The 13,877-nt window shown below is 57.1% G+C and overlaps 1 protein-coding gene across 1 annotated transcript in view; it reads left to right on the forward strand.

Moving 5' to 3' along the window:
- The window catches only part of Lama5 (laminin subunit alpha 5), a 50,140-nt gene that overhangs the window by 28,584 nt on the left and 7,679 nt on the right, over nt 1-13,877 (forward strand). Inside the window, exons 21-53 of the mRNA XM_041641698.1 lie at nt 86-185; nt 342-498; nt 630-768; nt 966-1,108; nt 1,197-1,303; nt 1,375-1,528; nt 1,799-1,959; nt 2,036-2,144; nt 3,252-3,349; nt 3,428-3,629; nt 3,787-3,913; nt 4,345-4,484; nt 4,882-4,997; nt 5,084-5,295; nt 5,649-5,853; nt 6,028-6,172; nt 6,388-6,528; nt 6,631-6,792; nt 6,973-7,074; nt 7,163-7,246; nt 8,358-8,588; nt 9,570-9,683; nt 9,807-9,934; nt 10,068-10,148; nt 10,246-10,460; nt 10,731-10,831; nt 11,021-11,201; nt 11,292-11,441; nt 12,036-12,187; nt 12,261-12,371; nt 12,560-12,671; nt 13,131-13,301; nt 13,421-13,617. Of these exons, the coding sequence (XP_041497632.1) occupies nt 86-185; nt 342-498; nt 630-768; nt 966-1,108; nt 1,197-1,303; nt 1,375-1,528; nt 1,799-1,959; nt 2,036-2,144; nt 3,252-3,349; nt 3,428-3,629; nt 3,787-3,913; nt 4,345-4,484; nt 4,882-4,997; nt 5,084-5,295; nt 5,649-5,853; nt 6,028-6,172; nt 6,388-6,528; nt 6,631-6,792; nt 6,973-7,074; nt 7,163-7,246; nt 8,358-8,588; nt 9,570-9,683; nt 9,807-9,934; nt 10,068-10,148; nt 10,246-10,460; nt 10,731-10,831; nt 11,021-11,201; nt 11,292-11,441; nt 12,036-12,187; nt 12,261-12,371; nt 12,560-12,671; nt 13,131-13,301; nt 13,421-13,617 (4,748 nt within the window). The remainder of the gene's footprint in view (nt 1-85; nt 186-341; nt 499-629; nt 769-965; nt 1,109-1,196; nt 1,304-1,374; nt 1,529-1,798; nt 1,960-2,035; nt 2,145-3,251; nt 3,350-3,427; nt 3,630-3,786; nt 3,914-4,344; nt 4,485-4,881; nt 4,998-5,083; nt 5,296-5,648; nt 5,854-6,027; nt 6,173-6,387; nt 6,529-6,630; nt 6,793-6,972; nt 7,075-7,162; nt 7,247-8,357; nt 8,589-9,569; nt 9,684-9,806; nt 9,935-10,067; nt 10,149-10,245; nt 10,461-10,730; nt 10,832-11,020; nt 11,202-11,291; nt 11,442-12,035; nt 12,188-12,260; nt 12,372-12,559; nt 12,672-13,130; nt 13,302-13,420; nt 13,618-13,877) is intronic.

The raw sequence follows: 13,877 nt of genomic DNA on the forward strand, positions 1-13,877 counted from the left end.
AGTCCTAACCTGGAGGGTTGTGAGAGAGACCCCTAAGATTGTCAAGGGTTTAGGCAGCCTCTGATCCTGTTCTTTCTCAACACAGGCTGCCGGTGTGATGTTGGTGGTGCCCTAGGCCAGGGCTGCGAACCAAGGACAGGCGCCTGCAGGTGCCGCCCTAACACCCAGGGTCCCACCTGCAGCGAGTAAGTATCTTCTATCGGCTGGGCCTGAGCTGGGGAGGTAGCGTGTACCATGTCCCATACGTTCAGGACCCCACAGGGTAGGCAGCTACCCCTTGGAGATCTGGGTGGCTGTGTAGGGCTAGTGCCTATCCCACCCAGACACCTGTACCGTGGCAGGCCGGTGAAGGACCACTACTTGCCGGACCTGCACCACATGCGTCTAGAATTGGAGGAGGCGGCAACTCCTGAAGGCCATGCTGTGCGCTTTGGCTTCAACCCTCTAGAGTTTGAGAACTTCAGCTGGAGAGGCTACGCGCACATGACACCTATCCAGGTGGGTCCTGCTGCCCTTTCCCAGGGCTCGGTACTGCAAGGGAACCAGATGGGTCTCTTGGCAGGGAGAATCACAGGAGCACGGTCAACGATGGCCAGAGAAGTGACCCTGTTGTCTCAAACCCACCGCAGCCCAGGATCGTGGCCAGGCTGAACGTGACCTCCCCTGACCTCTTTTGGCTGGTCTTCCGATATGTCAACCGTGGACCCACGAGTGTGAACGGGCGAGTTTCTGTGCGTGAAGAGGGCAGGCTTTCCAGCTGTGTGAACTGTGAGTGGAGTTTGCTCGCCCATCCCTTTCCACCCCGTGTTCCACCTCTCCATTCAAGCAGGTGGTGAACCCAAACTGTGGCCTCTTCATCCTGGCCCTCCACCCTGTGGGAGGTGCATTTCATGGGGGAAGTACAACCAGAGGAGTCAGGGACGGCCTGAGGGCTGAACCCAGTTGTCTTACCCTCCCCACTTCAGGCACAGAGCAGAACCAGCCAGTGACCTTCCCACCTAGCACAGAACCTGCCTTTGTCACTGTGCCCCAGAGAGGCTTTGGAGAACCCTTTGTGCTGAACCCTGGCATCTGGACCTTGCTGGTGGAGGCTGAAGGTGTACTCTTGGTGAGGCCGGGGCCACAGCAGGGTGGGGGCAGGGTGAGGGCAGGGCCTGGGCCCCAAGGCCTTAGCACTCACCTCCCATCTCTCCCAGGACTATGTGGTCCTACTGCCCAGCACCTACTATGAGGCTGCTCTCCTCCAGCATCGAGTAACCGAGGCCTGTACCTACCGGCCCTCAGCCCTGCACTCCACAGAGAAGTAAGGTCCCACAGGATGGGTTGGGGCTGGATCTGGGATGGACCTGTGCTGACCTCCGTCTCTATCCCTAGCTGTCTCCTCTATGCCCACCTACCCCTGGATGGCTTCCCGTCAGCAGCTGGAACTGAGGCCCTGTGTCGCTATGACAACAGCCTGCCTCGACCCTGCCCCACAGAGCAGCTCAGTCCTTCACACCCACCCCTGGCAACCTGTGTTGGCAGTGATGTGGGTATCTGAGGGTCTGTGGAGGGGTGGGTGTCGTGGGCCTTGGTCTGGAGGAGGGGCTGTCTCAGTGGCCGTGTGGGTGCAAGGCGAGGTTTAAGGTGATGGAGCCCACATGCATGGCCCGTGGGACACTTGGTGGGAAGGGGACTCCCTTAGCTCTTCTGCTCCCTCTATGGTCCTGTTTGGAGATGCCCCGGGCACCAGGACAGCTATCTGCAGCCATGGGGAGGATGAGGACCGTAGGCCTCTGGTCACCTTGCCCTCCTCCAGGTGGACATCCAGCTTGAGATGACAGTGCCTCGGCCAGGCCGATATGCTCTGGTGGTGGAATATATCAGTGAAGGTTCACACCAGGAGGTGGGTGTGGCTGTGCACACACCTCAGAGAGCCCCCCAGCACGGGATGCTCAGTCTCCATCCCTGTCCGTATAGGTAAACTTAGAGCAGGCAGGGTTGATGGGAGGGCTCTACCCAGGGCTTCCCACTTACATTGTATCCCTCTCCTCAGCTCCCTGTGTCGGGGTCCAGCCCGGGATACCCAGCATCACCTGGCCACCTTCCACGTGGACTCTGAGGCCAGCATTCGTCTGACGGCTGAGCAGGCGCACTTCTTCCTGGTAAAGCCCCTTGAGCCCTCGCCCCCAGAGAAGCTTCTTACAGTGTGCTTTAAATATCTATAAAAGAGAACAGAGCCTCTGGGTCCTGGGAGCCCGTGGTGTGGCACTGCACGCTGTAGTTTGGCCCTGCTTACAGCTATTTGCTCGTGAAGGGGCTTGTGAAGATCTGGACCTGTTTTTGGCCTCTAGCCTGTGAGAGCCCAGGATAGAGATGGGTGGATGGAGAAAGAGTAGATCGATGGGGTAGGGTACCATGACGGTTAGGGACTAGAAACTGTTACCAGTTCTGCATCCAAGTCTGGGGCTATAGATGGAAGTTTCTGTCCTGCCTGGCCCCACAGCCGTTTAGTCCCAAAGAAACACACAAACTGTTTGACCTATTAGCTCAGGCTTATTATTAACTAGCTCTTCCAACTTGCAACTTAAATTAACCCTTAATTCTTGTCTATATTTAGCCACATGGCTTGGGACCTTTTCTCAGTGAGGCATTCTCATCTTGCTTCCTCTGCATCTGGATGATGACTGTGTCTCGCTGCCTTTCCTCTTCCCAGAATTCTCCTAGTCTGGTCGCCCTGCCTATACTTTCTGCCAGTCAGCACTTTATTTATTTATTTATTTGGTTTTTATTTATTTATTTATTTTTTAATTTTTTAATTTATTTATTTATTAAAGATTTCTGTCTCTTCCCCGCCACCGCCTCCCATTTCCCTCCCCCTCCCCCAATTAAGTCCCCCCCCCCTCAGCCCAAAAAGCAATCAGGGTTCCCTGTCCTGTGGGAAGTCCAAGGAACCCCCACCTCCATCCAGGTCTAGTAAGTTGAGCACCCAAACTGCCTAGGCTTCCACAAAGCCAGTGCGTGCAGTAGGATCAGAAACCCACTGCGATTGTTCTTGTCAGCATTTTATTAAACCAATACAAGTGACAAATCTTTACAGTTTACAAGAGCTTTATCCCACAGCCCTGGGCTCTAGGCTGAAGGCAGGAGTGATTGAGTCTAGGCTCAGTGGACCCCAGGGGTCTAAACTATGTGACCAGCCCTCTCTGCCCACTGTGCCTCCTGTCCTCAGTTGTCCAGAGCACAGCCACAAATCATTCTTCTGCCTACAGCACAGTGTCACTTTGGTTCCTGTGGATGAGTTCAGCGCAGAATTTGTGGAGCCCCGGGTCTTCTGTGTGAGCAGCCATGGTACCTTCAACCCTGGCAGGTAGTGGTGTTGGGATTGGCTTGGGCAGACAGCAGGGATCCGTCGGCTCTCAGTGTGCTCACTCCTGGTACTCTCCAGCGCTGCCTGTCTGCCCTCCCGCTTCCCGAAGCCACCGCAGCCCATCATCCTGAAGGACTGTCAGGTCTTGCCGCTGCCTCCCGACCTCCCTCTGACCCAGTCTCAGGAGCTCACGCCAGGCGCACCCCCAGCTGGACCACAACCTCGGCCCCCAACTGTCGTGGACCCTAACACAGAACCCACTCTGCTGCGCCACCCACAGGTGAGGGCTCAGGCTAGATGGAAGCCTCTCCAGGGACAGGCGCGGCGTGGGGCAGGGCTCTGGGTCCCTATCTTCCACCAGCCTTGGCCGATGCTCCAGACAACAGGAGGACCAGAGAGTTCCAGCTCCGATCACTCATTGAAGACTCTTCCTACAGGGCACCGTCGTCTTCACCACGCAGGTGCCCAGCCTGGGCCGCTATGCCTTCCTGCTTCACAGCTACCAGCCGGTCCACCCCACCTTCCCCGTGGAGGTTCTCATCAATGGTGGTCGCGTCTGGCAGGGTGAGTGGCTGAGTACGCCACACTGACAGGGGAGCAGACTGACTGCTGTCAATTTTCTGCTAAGTGCCCTGAGTGAGTGGCAGCCCCACCTCCTCTACCTCCGTTCTCAGAAGTCTTATCCCAGCACCTGTTCCCTGCATTAGGGCTCTCCGTTTCTGTCACAAATGGTGAAACAAGTGTTGGTTTATAAGGTGCCTGGAGGAACTGGTCGCATGTACCCAGGGTGGTCATGTATGGCTACCGCTAATTCACAAAGGATGAGGCCTGGTCTCAAAGGCCGCCTGTAGGCTCTCTGCCATGACATGTCGTCACCTACAGCCCTATCTGTGTCCCCTCATCTCTCCAACTGTGCCCTACATCCAGGATAGGGCAGCCATGCAGGTAAAGTGGTTGGTATTGGAACTTGACTTTCGCGTTTTGACCCCTGCCAGGCCACGCCAACACCAGTTTCTGCCCACATGGTTACGGCTGCCGTACCCTAGTGTTGTGTGAGGGCCAAACTATGCTGGATGTTACAGACAATGAACTCACTGTGACCGTGCGTGTGCCAGAAGGCCGGTGGCTCTGGCTGGTGAGGCTTTGGGCTGGTGTCTGACTTGCAGAGGGGTCTTCCCTTTGTGCCTGTCACGTATCTGAGGGTGTCAGCTGGGTGTCTCCCATCACTGGTGTCATGGGAGGCTCTAGAGGGTCCCCGAGAGCTAAACCACTAAGCCCAGCTGGTGGGGGGACCTTCCCAGAGGAAGAGAGGACATGAACCACACCAGAGGCTTGGCGTTTTGTCTCTTCATTTCCCTAGTCTGTGTTGTACTTCTTTCCTGAGTAGCCCAAGTGCCTGAGTAGAACTGCCATACCCTGGCCGTAGCCAGTTTGAGGAGACTGTCCTGTTCCTGCCTCTGGCTCTGTTCCTATCCCCCCAGCCAGGCCCTTTTGCTAGACCCTCGTGAAGGTGCTTAGGTATCGTTTCCTAGGACTACATCCTCGTCGTCCCCGAGGACGCTTACAGCTCTGGTTACCTCCATGAGGAGCCCCTGGACAAATCCTATGACTTCATCAGCCACTGTGCCACCCATGGCTACCACATCAGGTGGGCTGGGGGAGGGCAGAATGGGGGTGTGGGGCGCGGGGTTAGGCCAGGAGCCAGCCTCACCTCACCACTGCCTCTCAATCTAGCCCCAGCAGCTCATCTCTGTTCTGCCGGAATGCTGCCACCTCTCTGTCTCTCTTCTACAACAATGGGGCCCTACCCTGTGGTTGCCACGAGGTGGGTGCCACAAGCCCCACATGTGAACCCTTCGGGGGCCAGTGTCTCTGCCGGGGCCACGTCATTGGCCGTGACTGCTCCCGCTGTGCCACCGGCTACTGGGGCTTCCCCTTCTGCAGACGTGAGTAACCAGTGCTCAGAGCACCGAGATAAGTGTGCTGAGCCCCTAGGACTTCCTGGGGAATGGGGGTGTACCAGGATCCGGGGGCATGGTGATCAAGGGAGCTTTCTGGAGCCTAGCAGACTGGCCTGGTCACTTCCTGCCTGCGCACCTCTCCTAAAGGGTCCTAGGAAGCAGCAGGTGGCCAGTAGCTCTGACAGTGGCTCATTGATTGTTCACTGCAAAGGAGCTGTGTGAGGTGCAGAGAGCTATGAGGAAGGGGTGGAACTAGGGTGTCCCTGCCACACCCTTGTGGGCTGCGCCTGGGGCCTGAGCGGGGCCAGAGGGGTCAATAATGTTATCGACCCCAACAGCCTGTGACTGCGGTACCCGCTTGTGCGACGAGCTCACGGGTCAGTGCATATGCCCTCCGCGCACCATCCCCCCGGACTGCCTGGTCTGCCAGCCACAGAGTTTTGGTTGCCACCCCCTGGTTGGCTGTGAGGAGTGTAACTGCTCAGGGCCCGGCGTCCAGGAGCTGACAGACCCCACCTGTGACATGGACAGTGGCCAGTGCAAGTGAGTGTAGATAGTACCCCCACTGTCTTGTGGCATCTCAGGTTGGGGAGAGTGTTGCCCCTCACCCAGCAACTCATTCCTCTGCATCTCAGAAGATGCTCTAGAGACCTGCATCCTGCAGGTTCTCAGTACCCAGGGCTCTGGGAGATTCACGTCGCTTTCATACACGTGCAGATGCAGACCCAATGTAGCTGGGCGTCGCTGTGACACCTGTGCCCCAGGCTTCTATGGCTATCCTAGCTGCCACCCCTGTGATTGCCATGAGGCGGGTACCGTGGATAGTGTATGTGACCCCTTCACAGGCCAGTGCCATTGCAAGGTGAGCAGGGTCTTGTGTCCAGGTCACTTTCCTAAGTCACCTTCCTAGGCCCCCTTCCTGTATCTGCTTCCGTGGAGACAATGCCCTCGCAGCCTTTCTGGGTCGGTGGGGCTTCCTGGAAGCTTTTGGTGGGGGGCAAGGTGTAAAACTGATCTATGGTCTGGCCCTCGACACACAACCAACTGACCTTCGTGTTCCCTGACCCCTGACCTTAGGAGAATGTACAGGGCTCAAGATGTGACCAGTGTCGCCTGGGGACCTTCTCCTTAGACCCGGCTAACCCCAAGGGCTGTACCCGCTGTTTCTGTTTTGGGGCAACAGAGCGTTGTGGGAGCTCTAACCATGCCCGACATGAGGTATCCTGCTAGCCTGGGACTGAGATGGGAGCCCCTCGAGGAGCCTGGAATGCAGAGCAAGGCCAAGTGTCTGCTCTGTATGACGCATGTGTGTGCTCACAGTTCGTGGACATGGATGGCTGGGTGCTGTTGAGCAGCGATCGGCAGGTGGTACCTCATGAGCTACGGCCTGAGATGGAACTGCTGCACGCAGACCTGCGCCTCATAGCTGACAATTTCCCAGAGCTATACTGGCAGGCCCCGGCCTCCTACCTGGGTGACAGGGTGAGAAGGAGCCTTTGGGCTGTACTTGCTGGGGTGCTGGGGAAAGTGGGTGCCAATGAAGGTAGATCCAGGGACCCTGGAGCTATGTTGTAAAGGAGCAGGAGAGGAGCCTGGATGAGGGAGGGCACTGTAGGGAATGGATCTGGGAGAGAGGGGACGTTCCCTTTGTGCTGGCTCCAGGTGTCATCTTACGGCGGGACCCTCCACTATGAGCTCCACTCAGAGACCCAGCGTGGCGATGTCTTCATTCCCTACGAGAGCCGGCCGGACGTGGTGCTGCAGGTGGTTGAGTGGGGTGGGTGCATCCGGCTGGGATAGCGGGCCAGCCCCAGTGCCAGCCCTGACCCTGGTCCTTGTGTCTGTCTCTCAGGGCAACCAGATGAGCATCGCCTTCCTGGAGATGGCACACCCTTCACCCGGCCACATTCACCGGGGACAGCTGCAGCTGGTAGAGGTGAGCAGAGCTGGTCAGGGCCCCTTAGTCTTTGTTCCCCATGATGGAGGACAGCCCAGGGTTGGAGACAGTGGACTCTTTTCTGATTACCCCTGAGTGGGGCAGCTCTGGTTTGAAGACCCCTGAGCATAGTAGCTGAGAGGCCCTGGGGCTCCTTGACTTCTGACCCACTCTGGGAGCTGCTCCTCTTTGTCTGCCTGACTGTTGATCTTTCTTACTTTTTAGAGAGCTTCACTCTAGACGCATCAAAGCTGCCTTCCAGTTTGTAGCTTGATCTTTTTTAGTTTGTCACATTTTATTTACTTAGAATGTGTGTGTATGCACATACGCACTCATGTATGCATGCTACAGCATACATGTGGAATCAGATGACAACTTAAAAGAATTGGTTGTCGTCTCCCACCATGCGGATTCCTGGGATCGAGTGCTTGTCAGGCTGAGGGCAGACAAACTGTTGTTACTCACTGAGCTGTCTCCTGGCCCTGTAGTCGGACTAAGGTTGCTCTTTTGTTCCCTGGCTGCCCAGACCCGAAATAACCACACAAACACTGTATTCACTAAAACGCTGCTTGGCCTATTAGCTCACACTTCTTATTGGCTAGCTCTTACATTTTAAATGAACTTATTTCTATTCATCTGTGTATCGCCAGCGGTTGTGGCCACATGTCTTCTCTTTGACCGCACCTACTCTCTCCTCTATCTGCTTGGAATTCCCGCCTTGCCCTATTCTGCGCTGCAATAGGCCCAAAGGAGCTTCTTTATTAACCAGTGGTATTCACGGCATGCAGAGGGGAAGCCCACATCACTGTAGTTTTTTCTTTTTTTAAAACGTCCTTTGTTGAGTAGATTCTTGATATCTTCAAGTTTCTCAGGTTCTTGTGTTTGTTCAGATTTTGTGTCTGTCTTGTAAGAATACTTATCTCTCTGATGTCAGAAAGGACCCATTTATGGTTTTTTTCTTCTAAAAACTATTTTCTCTGCATATATAAATTCTTATTATCCCTGGAATCAGCTTTGTCATTTCCCTCACGGGTGTCTGCTGCAGTTCCCTCGCGCACCTCTGTCCTCTACCATGCTCTGCCCCAGCTGAGGTTGTATCTCCATCCCACAGGGGAACTTCCGACACCTGGAGACTCACAACCCGGTATCCCGGGAAGAACTTATGATGGTGCTGGCTGGCCTGGAGCAGCTGCAGATCCGTGCCCTTTTCTCCCAGACCTCCGCCACCATCTCCCTGCGTCGAGTGGCGCTGGAGGTGGCGAGTGAGGCTGGCAGGGGCCCTCCGGCCAGCAATGTGGAGCTGTGTATGTGCCCTGCCAACTACCGTGGGGACTCATGCCAGGTAAAAAGTGGTCAGGGTGGCTGCTTGGCCATGAAGGTTCCACTGCCGTGGTCCTTCCTGAGCCTACTTCTGCCAGCATCTGCTCTCTGCTCTGTCCCATCTCTGCCCACACATGTCTTCCTCTCCGTACCCTGCCAGCCTGCTTGTTCAGTTGACTGTTCATCATCACCTGTGATTCAACCATTCATCACTGTCTGCCCCTGCATACACAGCAGCTGTCACCCATCCCCCACAGCCATCACCCCTGATCCATGCGGCTTCCCAGCTCGTCACTGTCCCCTCCCTCACTGGTGTCTCTGCCTGTGACACTGGGTACTCTAGATGTTTGGGATAGAAAGGAGCAGCGTTGGTCACCAGCCACACAGCCTAGTCATTCCGGAGCCGTGCCATCACCATTTGGCAGTGTGTCCACAGGTCCAGAGCCCCAATAGCCAGGCAGAACTTCCGGACCCTGTGATCCATGGTGTGGTATCCCTTCAGCCCCTGCTGGTGCATGAAGGTCCCCAGGGGCTGACCTGTGAGCTACCTGTCTGTGTTGTAGGGAGTGGGCCGCTTGTTCGTCTCAGCTGCCCAGTTAGCTTAGCCCTGAAATAATCACACAGGAGCTATATTAATTAAATCACTGTTTGGCCTGTTAGCTCTAACTTCTTATTGGCTAACTCTTACATATTAATTTAACCCATTTCTATTAATCTGTATATCACCATGTGGCAGTGGCTTACTGGGTAAAATTCCCAGCATCTGTCTCTGGTGGATCCATGGCATATCTCCGATTCCGCTTTCTTCCTCCCAAAATTCAGTTCTGTCTTCTCTGCCTACCTAAGTTCTGCCCTATCAGGCCAAGGCGGTTTCTTTATTCATTAACCAATACAAACAACACACAGAGGGGACTCCCACATCATGTCTGGTCTGCCCAGTCCTGGGACTGGCATCACATCCCCCCGCCCCCCGAATCGCTAATGTCCTACCTGCTTCCCCCAGGAATGTGCCCCTGGCTATTACAGGGACATCAAAGGTCTCTTCCTGGGCCGATGTGTCCCCTGTCAGTGTCATGGTCACTCGGACCGCTGCCTTCCTGGCTCTGGCACCTGTGTGGTGAGTACAGCCAAGCCTGGCCAGCCAAGGAAGACCTTGGTTCCAGACCCAGGGTACCAGCTGACTTAGGGCGGGGTGGGGACTGCGTCCCTGCTCTCAATACTGACTTCCCACTGTGCCCAGAGCTGCCAGCACAACACAGAAGGGGACCAGTGTGAGCGCTGCAGGGCGGGCTTTGTGAGCGCCGATCCCAACGACCCTGCCGCGCCCTGCGTGAGCTGCCCTTGCCCCTTGGCGGTGCCCTCCAACAAGTAAGCAGCCTGTGGTCCCTTCTGCAGCCCCTGAGCAGCTGGGGTCGGCCCAGTGTGTGAACCCCTGCACCGGGTGCCTGCCCCTGATGGAGAGGTGTCCCTGTGTAGCGACTGCTTTGTCTCATTCTTGCAGCTTTGCCGATGGCTGCGTCTTACGAAATGGCCGAACCCAGTGCCTCTGCAGGCCAGGCTATGCCGGGGCCTCCTGTGAGCGGTAATCAGGCGGGGTGACTCCGTACAAGACCCTAGGGCACCCTGAGTGGGGCCACCGGACCCTGACTGCCCCTCCTCTCTTTACCACCCATTCCTAGCTGTGCGCCTGGCTTTTTTGGAAACCCTCTGGTGCTGGGCAGCTCCTGTCAGCCCTGTGACTGCAGCGGCAATGGAGACCCCAACATGATCTTCAATGACTGCGACCCCCTGACGGGTGCTTGTCGTGGCTGCCTTCGTCACACCACAGGGCCCCGCTGCGAAAGCTGTGCCCCTGGCTTCTATGGCAATGCTTTGTTGCCTGGCAACTGTACCCGTAAGCACAATGGGGTTTTGGATGCACCTGAAGGACAGGTTATGTGCCACTCTGACCAGGCTTCCTTCCCTGCATGGTCAGATCCTCCTTGGTGGCCAACTTCATGGCCAGACCCTATCCTTGCCTTGCAAGGCAAGGCTGCGGGAGGAGGCCAAACAGGACCAAGAGGCCTGGACCAAATCATGGGAAAAGCTGTAGGAAGTAAGGGTCTAGGTTTGGAAGGACTGGAATAGGAGACAGCGCAGTGACCGTAGCCCCCACTTTCTGCAGGGTGTGACTGTTCCCCGTGCGGGACAGAAGCCTGCGATCCTCAGAGTGGGCGCTGCCTGTGTAAGGCAGGCGTGACTGGACACCGCTGTGACCGCTGTTTGGTAGGGCTGGGAGCAGGCCTGAAGATAGGGCAGGCTCCAGGGAGGGGCCAGGCCTGGCGTCTGGAGGAATGAGCGATGGGGAGGCTTGACTGGACCTGGGGAGCCTGAGACAGCCTGTTTTCCACACTGGAGGACGCGGGGTGCTGAGGGCAGGGCAGGCCAGGCCTTTGACCGCAAGGTATGTTACAGGAAGGACACTTCGGCTTTGAGCAGTGCCAAGGCTGCCGCCCTTGTGCCTGTGGACCAGCCGCCAAGGGCTCTGAGTGCCACCCTCAGAGCGGTCAGTGCCATTGCCAGCCAGGGACCACAGGGCCCCAGTGCCGCGAGTGTGCCCCTGGCTACTGGGGGCACCCAGAGAAGGGCTGCAGGCGTGAGTACAGGAGTGTGGCCAGGGTGGGTGGAGGGGCGGGCGTCCTTGGACCCCTACAGACAGCTAATCTACCTACCCTTCTTGTCGCAGGCTGCCAGTGTCCACAAGGCCACTGTGATCCACACACGGGCCGCTGCACCTGTCCCCCAGGGCTCAGTGGGGAGCGATGCGACACCTGCAGCCAGCAGCACCAGGTGCCTGTGCCAGGCGGGCCCGGGGACCATGGCGTACACTGTGAAGGTACGCCCTCGCTGCGCCCTTCCCGTTCCTTCTGTTCTGCTTGTTTGTAGGGGTGCTCAGGCCTGTCACAACCTGGTGTTCCTTCCCGGTCTGAAGTAACCTCAGCACCCCAGACGGACCCCAACTGTCCGTCTCCATGTCCCGAGGGATTATCACGAGTCCATGCCTAACCTGATAGCCACTCTCTTGCTCCTAAATTGGGGGTGCCGCTCTGAAACTGGCCACTGCCCCTTCAGCAGGCCCCGCTGCCAGGATTTTCTCCAATAGAGTGCCCCATAGCCCCCAAGGGCAGCTTCCTCCTGACCAAATGAGGGTCTTCACCCGTCCCTGAGATGCCTTTGCTGACCTCTTCCCCCTGTGATTTTGGCATAAGTGTCATGACTGGGTCTCCTGTGCCAGCCTCCTGTGCCTCTCACCTGACCCCGTGCCCACCCCATTTTCCTGATCAATTCCTGTTCTGACCCGGTCACCCCATGACCCATAACCCTAGTGGTGACCTCTTACACTGACCTCATGGCACTAACCCGTTCTTGGGTTGGTCCTGTAATCCCTGGCTAAGCCGTATCCTCAGTGTCTGCTCCCCTCTGCCCGCAGTGTGTGACCACTGTGTGGTCCTGCTTCTGGATGACCTCGAGAAAGCTGGCGCCCTCCTCCCTGCCATCCGCGAGCAGCTGCAGGGCATCAATGCTAGCTCTGCGGCCTGGGCCAGGCTGCACAGGTTGAATACTTCCATTGCTGACCTGCAGGTATTTCGTGCCCACCTGCCTTCCCTGCTTCCTCTAGCTGGCCACGTGGTATTTAACTTCTCGCCCCCAACAGAGCAAGCTCCGGAGCCCACTGGGACCCCGCTACCAGACAGCACAGCAACTGCAGACTCTAGAACAACAGAGTTCAAGCCTTCAGCAGGATGTTGAGCGGCTGGGCAGTCAGGCAAGACCCGGGAACTCTGCCCCCAGCCCTTTCCTTGGGAAGCCCTCACCCTTGCACCCCCGCCAAACCCACCTCGTCCCAGTTCTCTCAGCCCTTCCCCCCCAACTCCAGGGCCACCCTTTTTACCATACTCATGCTCTAGACATTGTACCCACAAACACTGCAGCTGAGGAAAACTGTCCCCACAGGCCATAGGGGCCCAGGACCGGGCAGGCCAGCTGAAGGACAACACGGAGGCCACACTGGACCGGGCACAGACATTGCTGGAGACTGTGCGGGCTGTGGATCGTGCCCTGAGCGGTAGGACTGACTGATGCGTGGGTCTCCTATAGAGTAGGCTGCTTGGGGCGGGGACCAGGACTTCTGGGAGTCTCCCCTTGAGCTGGTTGGGTCCTGTCTGTTTATCCCCTGGGCAGGGAGCTGCCTGGGGTCTGTTGGTTCCCTTAGTGCTGGACTGACCCTCACCCAGCTCCACTGGGAATACTTGCAAACCTAAGTGGCAAACAGTCCAGGGACTGAGAACAAACTGGGGCTCCCAAGCGTAGGACAGGATCTGGCACAGCGAAAGGATTGGCAGAAAACTGAACTTTCTGCTTAGGGAAGGCCTGGGAGTGGGCTGACCCAGCATGTCAGGATTGCAGAAGGAAACGGGTATAGGAAACAGAGCCACTAACCTGCCGAAGTGCCCCTGACGGGTCTCAGACCTGGAAGTGGATGTGTGGAAGCCACTCCCAGGCCCTGACCATCCTCTCCCTGCAGAGCTGGCTTCTCGCATGGGCCAAGTGTCCCCAGGCAATGCCTCTACACCGTCTGGTGAGCAGCTGCGCTGGGCACTGGCTGAAGTGGAGCGGCTACTCTGGGATATGCGGACTCGTGACCTGGGGGCCCCACGGGCAGTGGCGGAGGCTGAACTGACAGAAGCCCAAAGGCGTGAGTGGGGCCAAGTCATGTTAGGGTGGACTGGGTGGGGACTGGGTAGATAGAGGCTCGGGTGCGTGAAAGGGGTCTAGGTACCGGAGTGACCACCTTCCTACTCTGGTGTTGGCCAGTGAAGGCTCGTGTACAGGAGCAGCTGACCAACTTCTGGGAGGAGAACCAGTCGCTGGCCACACACATTCGGGACCAGCTGGCCCAGTACGAGGCTGGCCTCATGGACCTCCGTGAGGCCCTGAACCAAGCCGTCAATACTACCCGGGAGGCTGATGAACTCAACAGCCGCAACCAGGAGCGGCTGAAAGAAGCCCTAGTAAGTGCACCTGCCCTCTGTTCCTGCCTCCTCCTCTCCAGGCCTGTCTTCTACATGCCCGACTTCTATCAACTCTCTTCCCTTTCTCCGTCTTCTCCTTGCCTCCTACCCTCTCTCCATCTCCACTCATCCACTTTGTCCTTTCTGCCTATCAGCCATGTTCCCCCCAATCCCATCCTCCATCCTTTCCCTGCCCTCTGCCTTCCTATCCCCCCTTCTCTGCTCTCTCTCCTAGCCTTGACCCCTTCCCTCCTCTTTTT

This window comes from Microtus oregoni, unplaced genomic scaffold (genome assembly GCF_018167655.1).
Source record: "Microtus oregoni isolate MIOR12 unplaced genomic scaffold, Mior012 000071F_ref0000514, whole genome shotgun sequence".
Lineage (NCBI taxonomy): Eukaryota > Metazoa > Chordata > Mammalia > Rodentia > Cricetidae > Microtus > Microtus oregoni.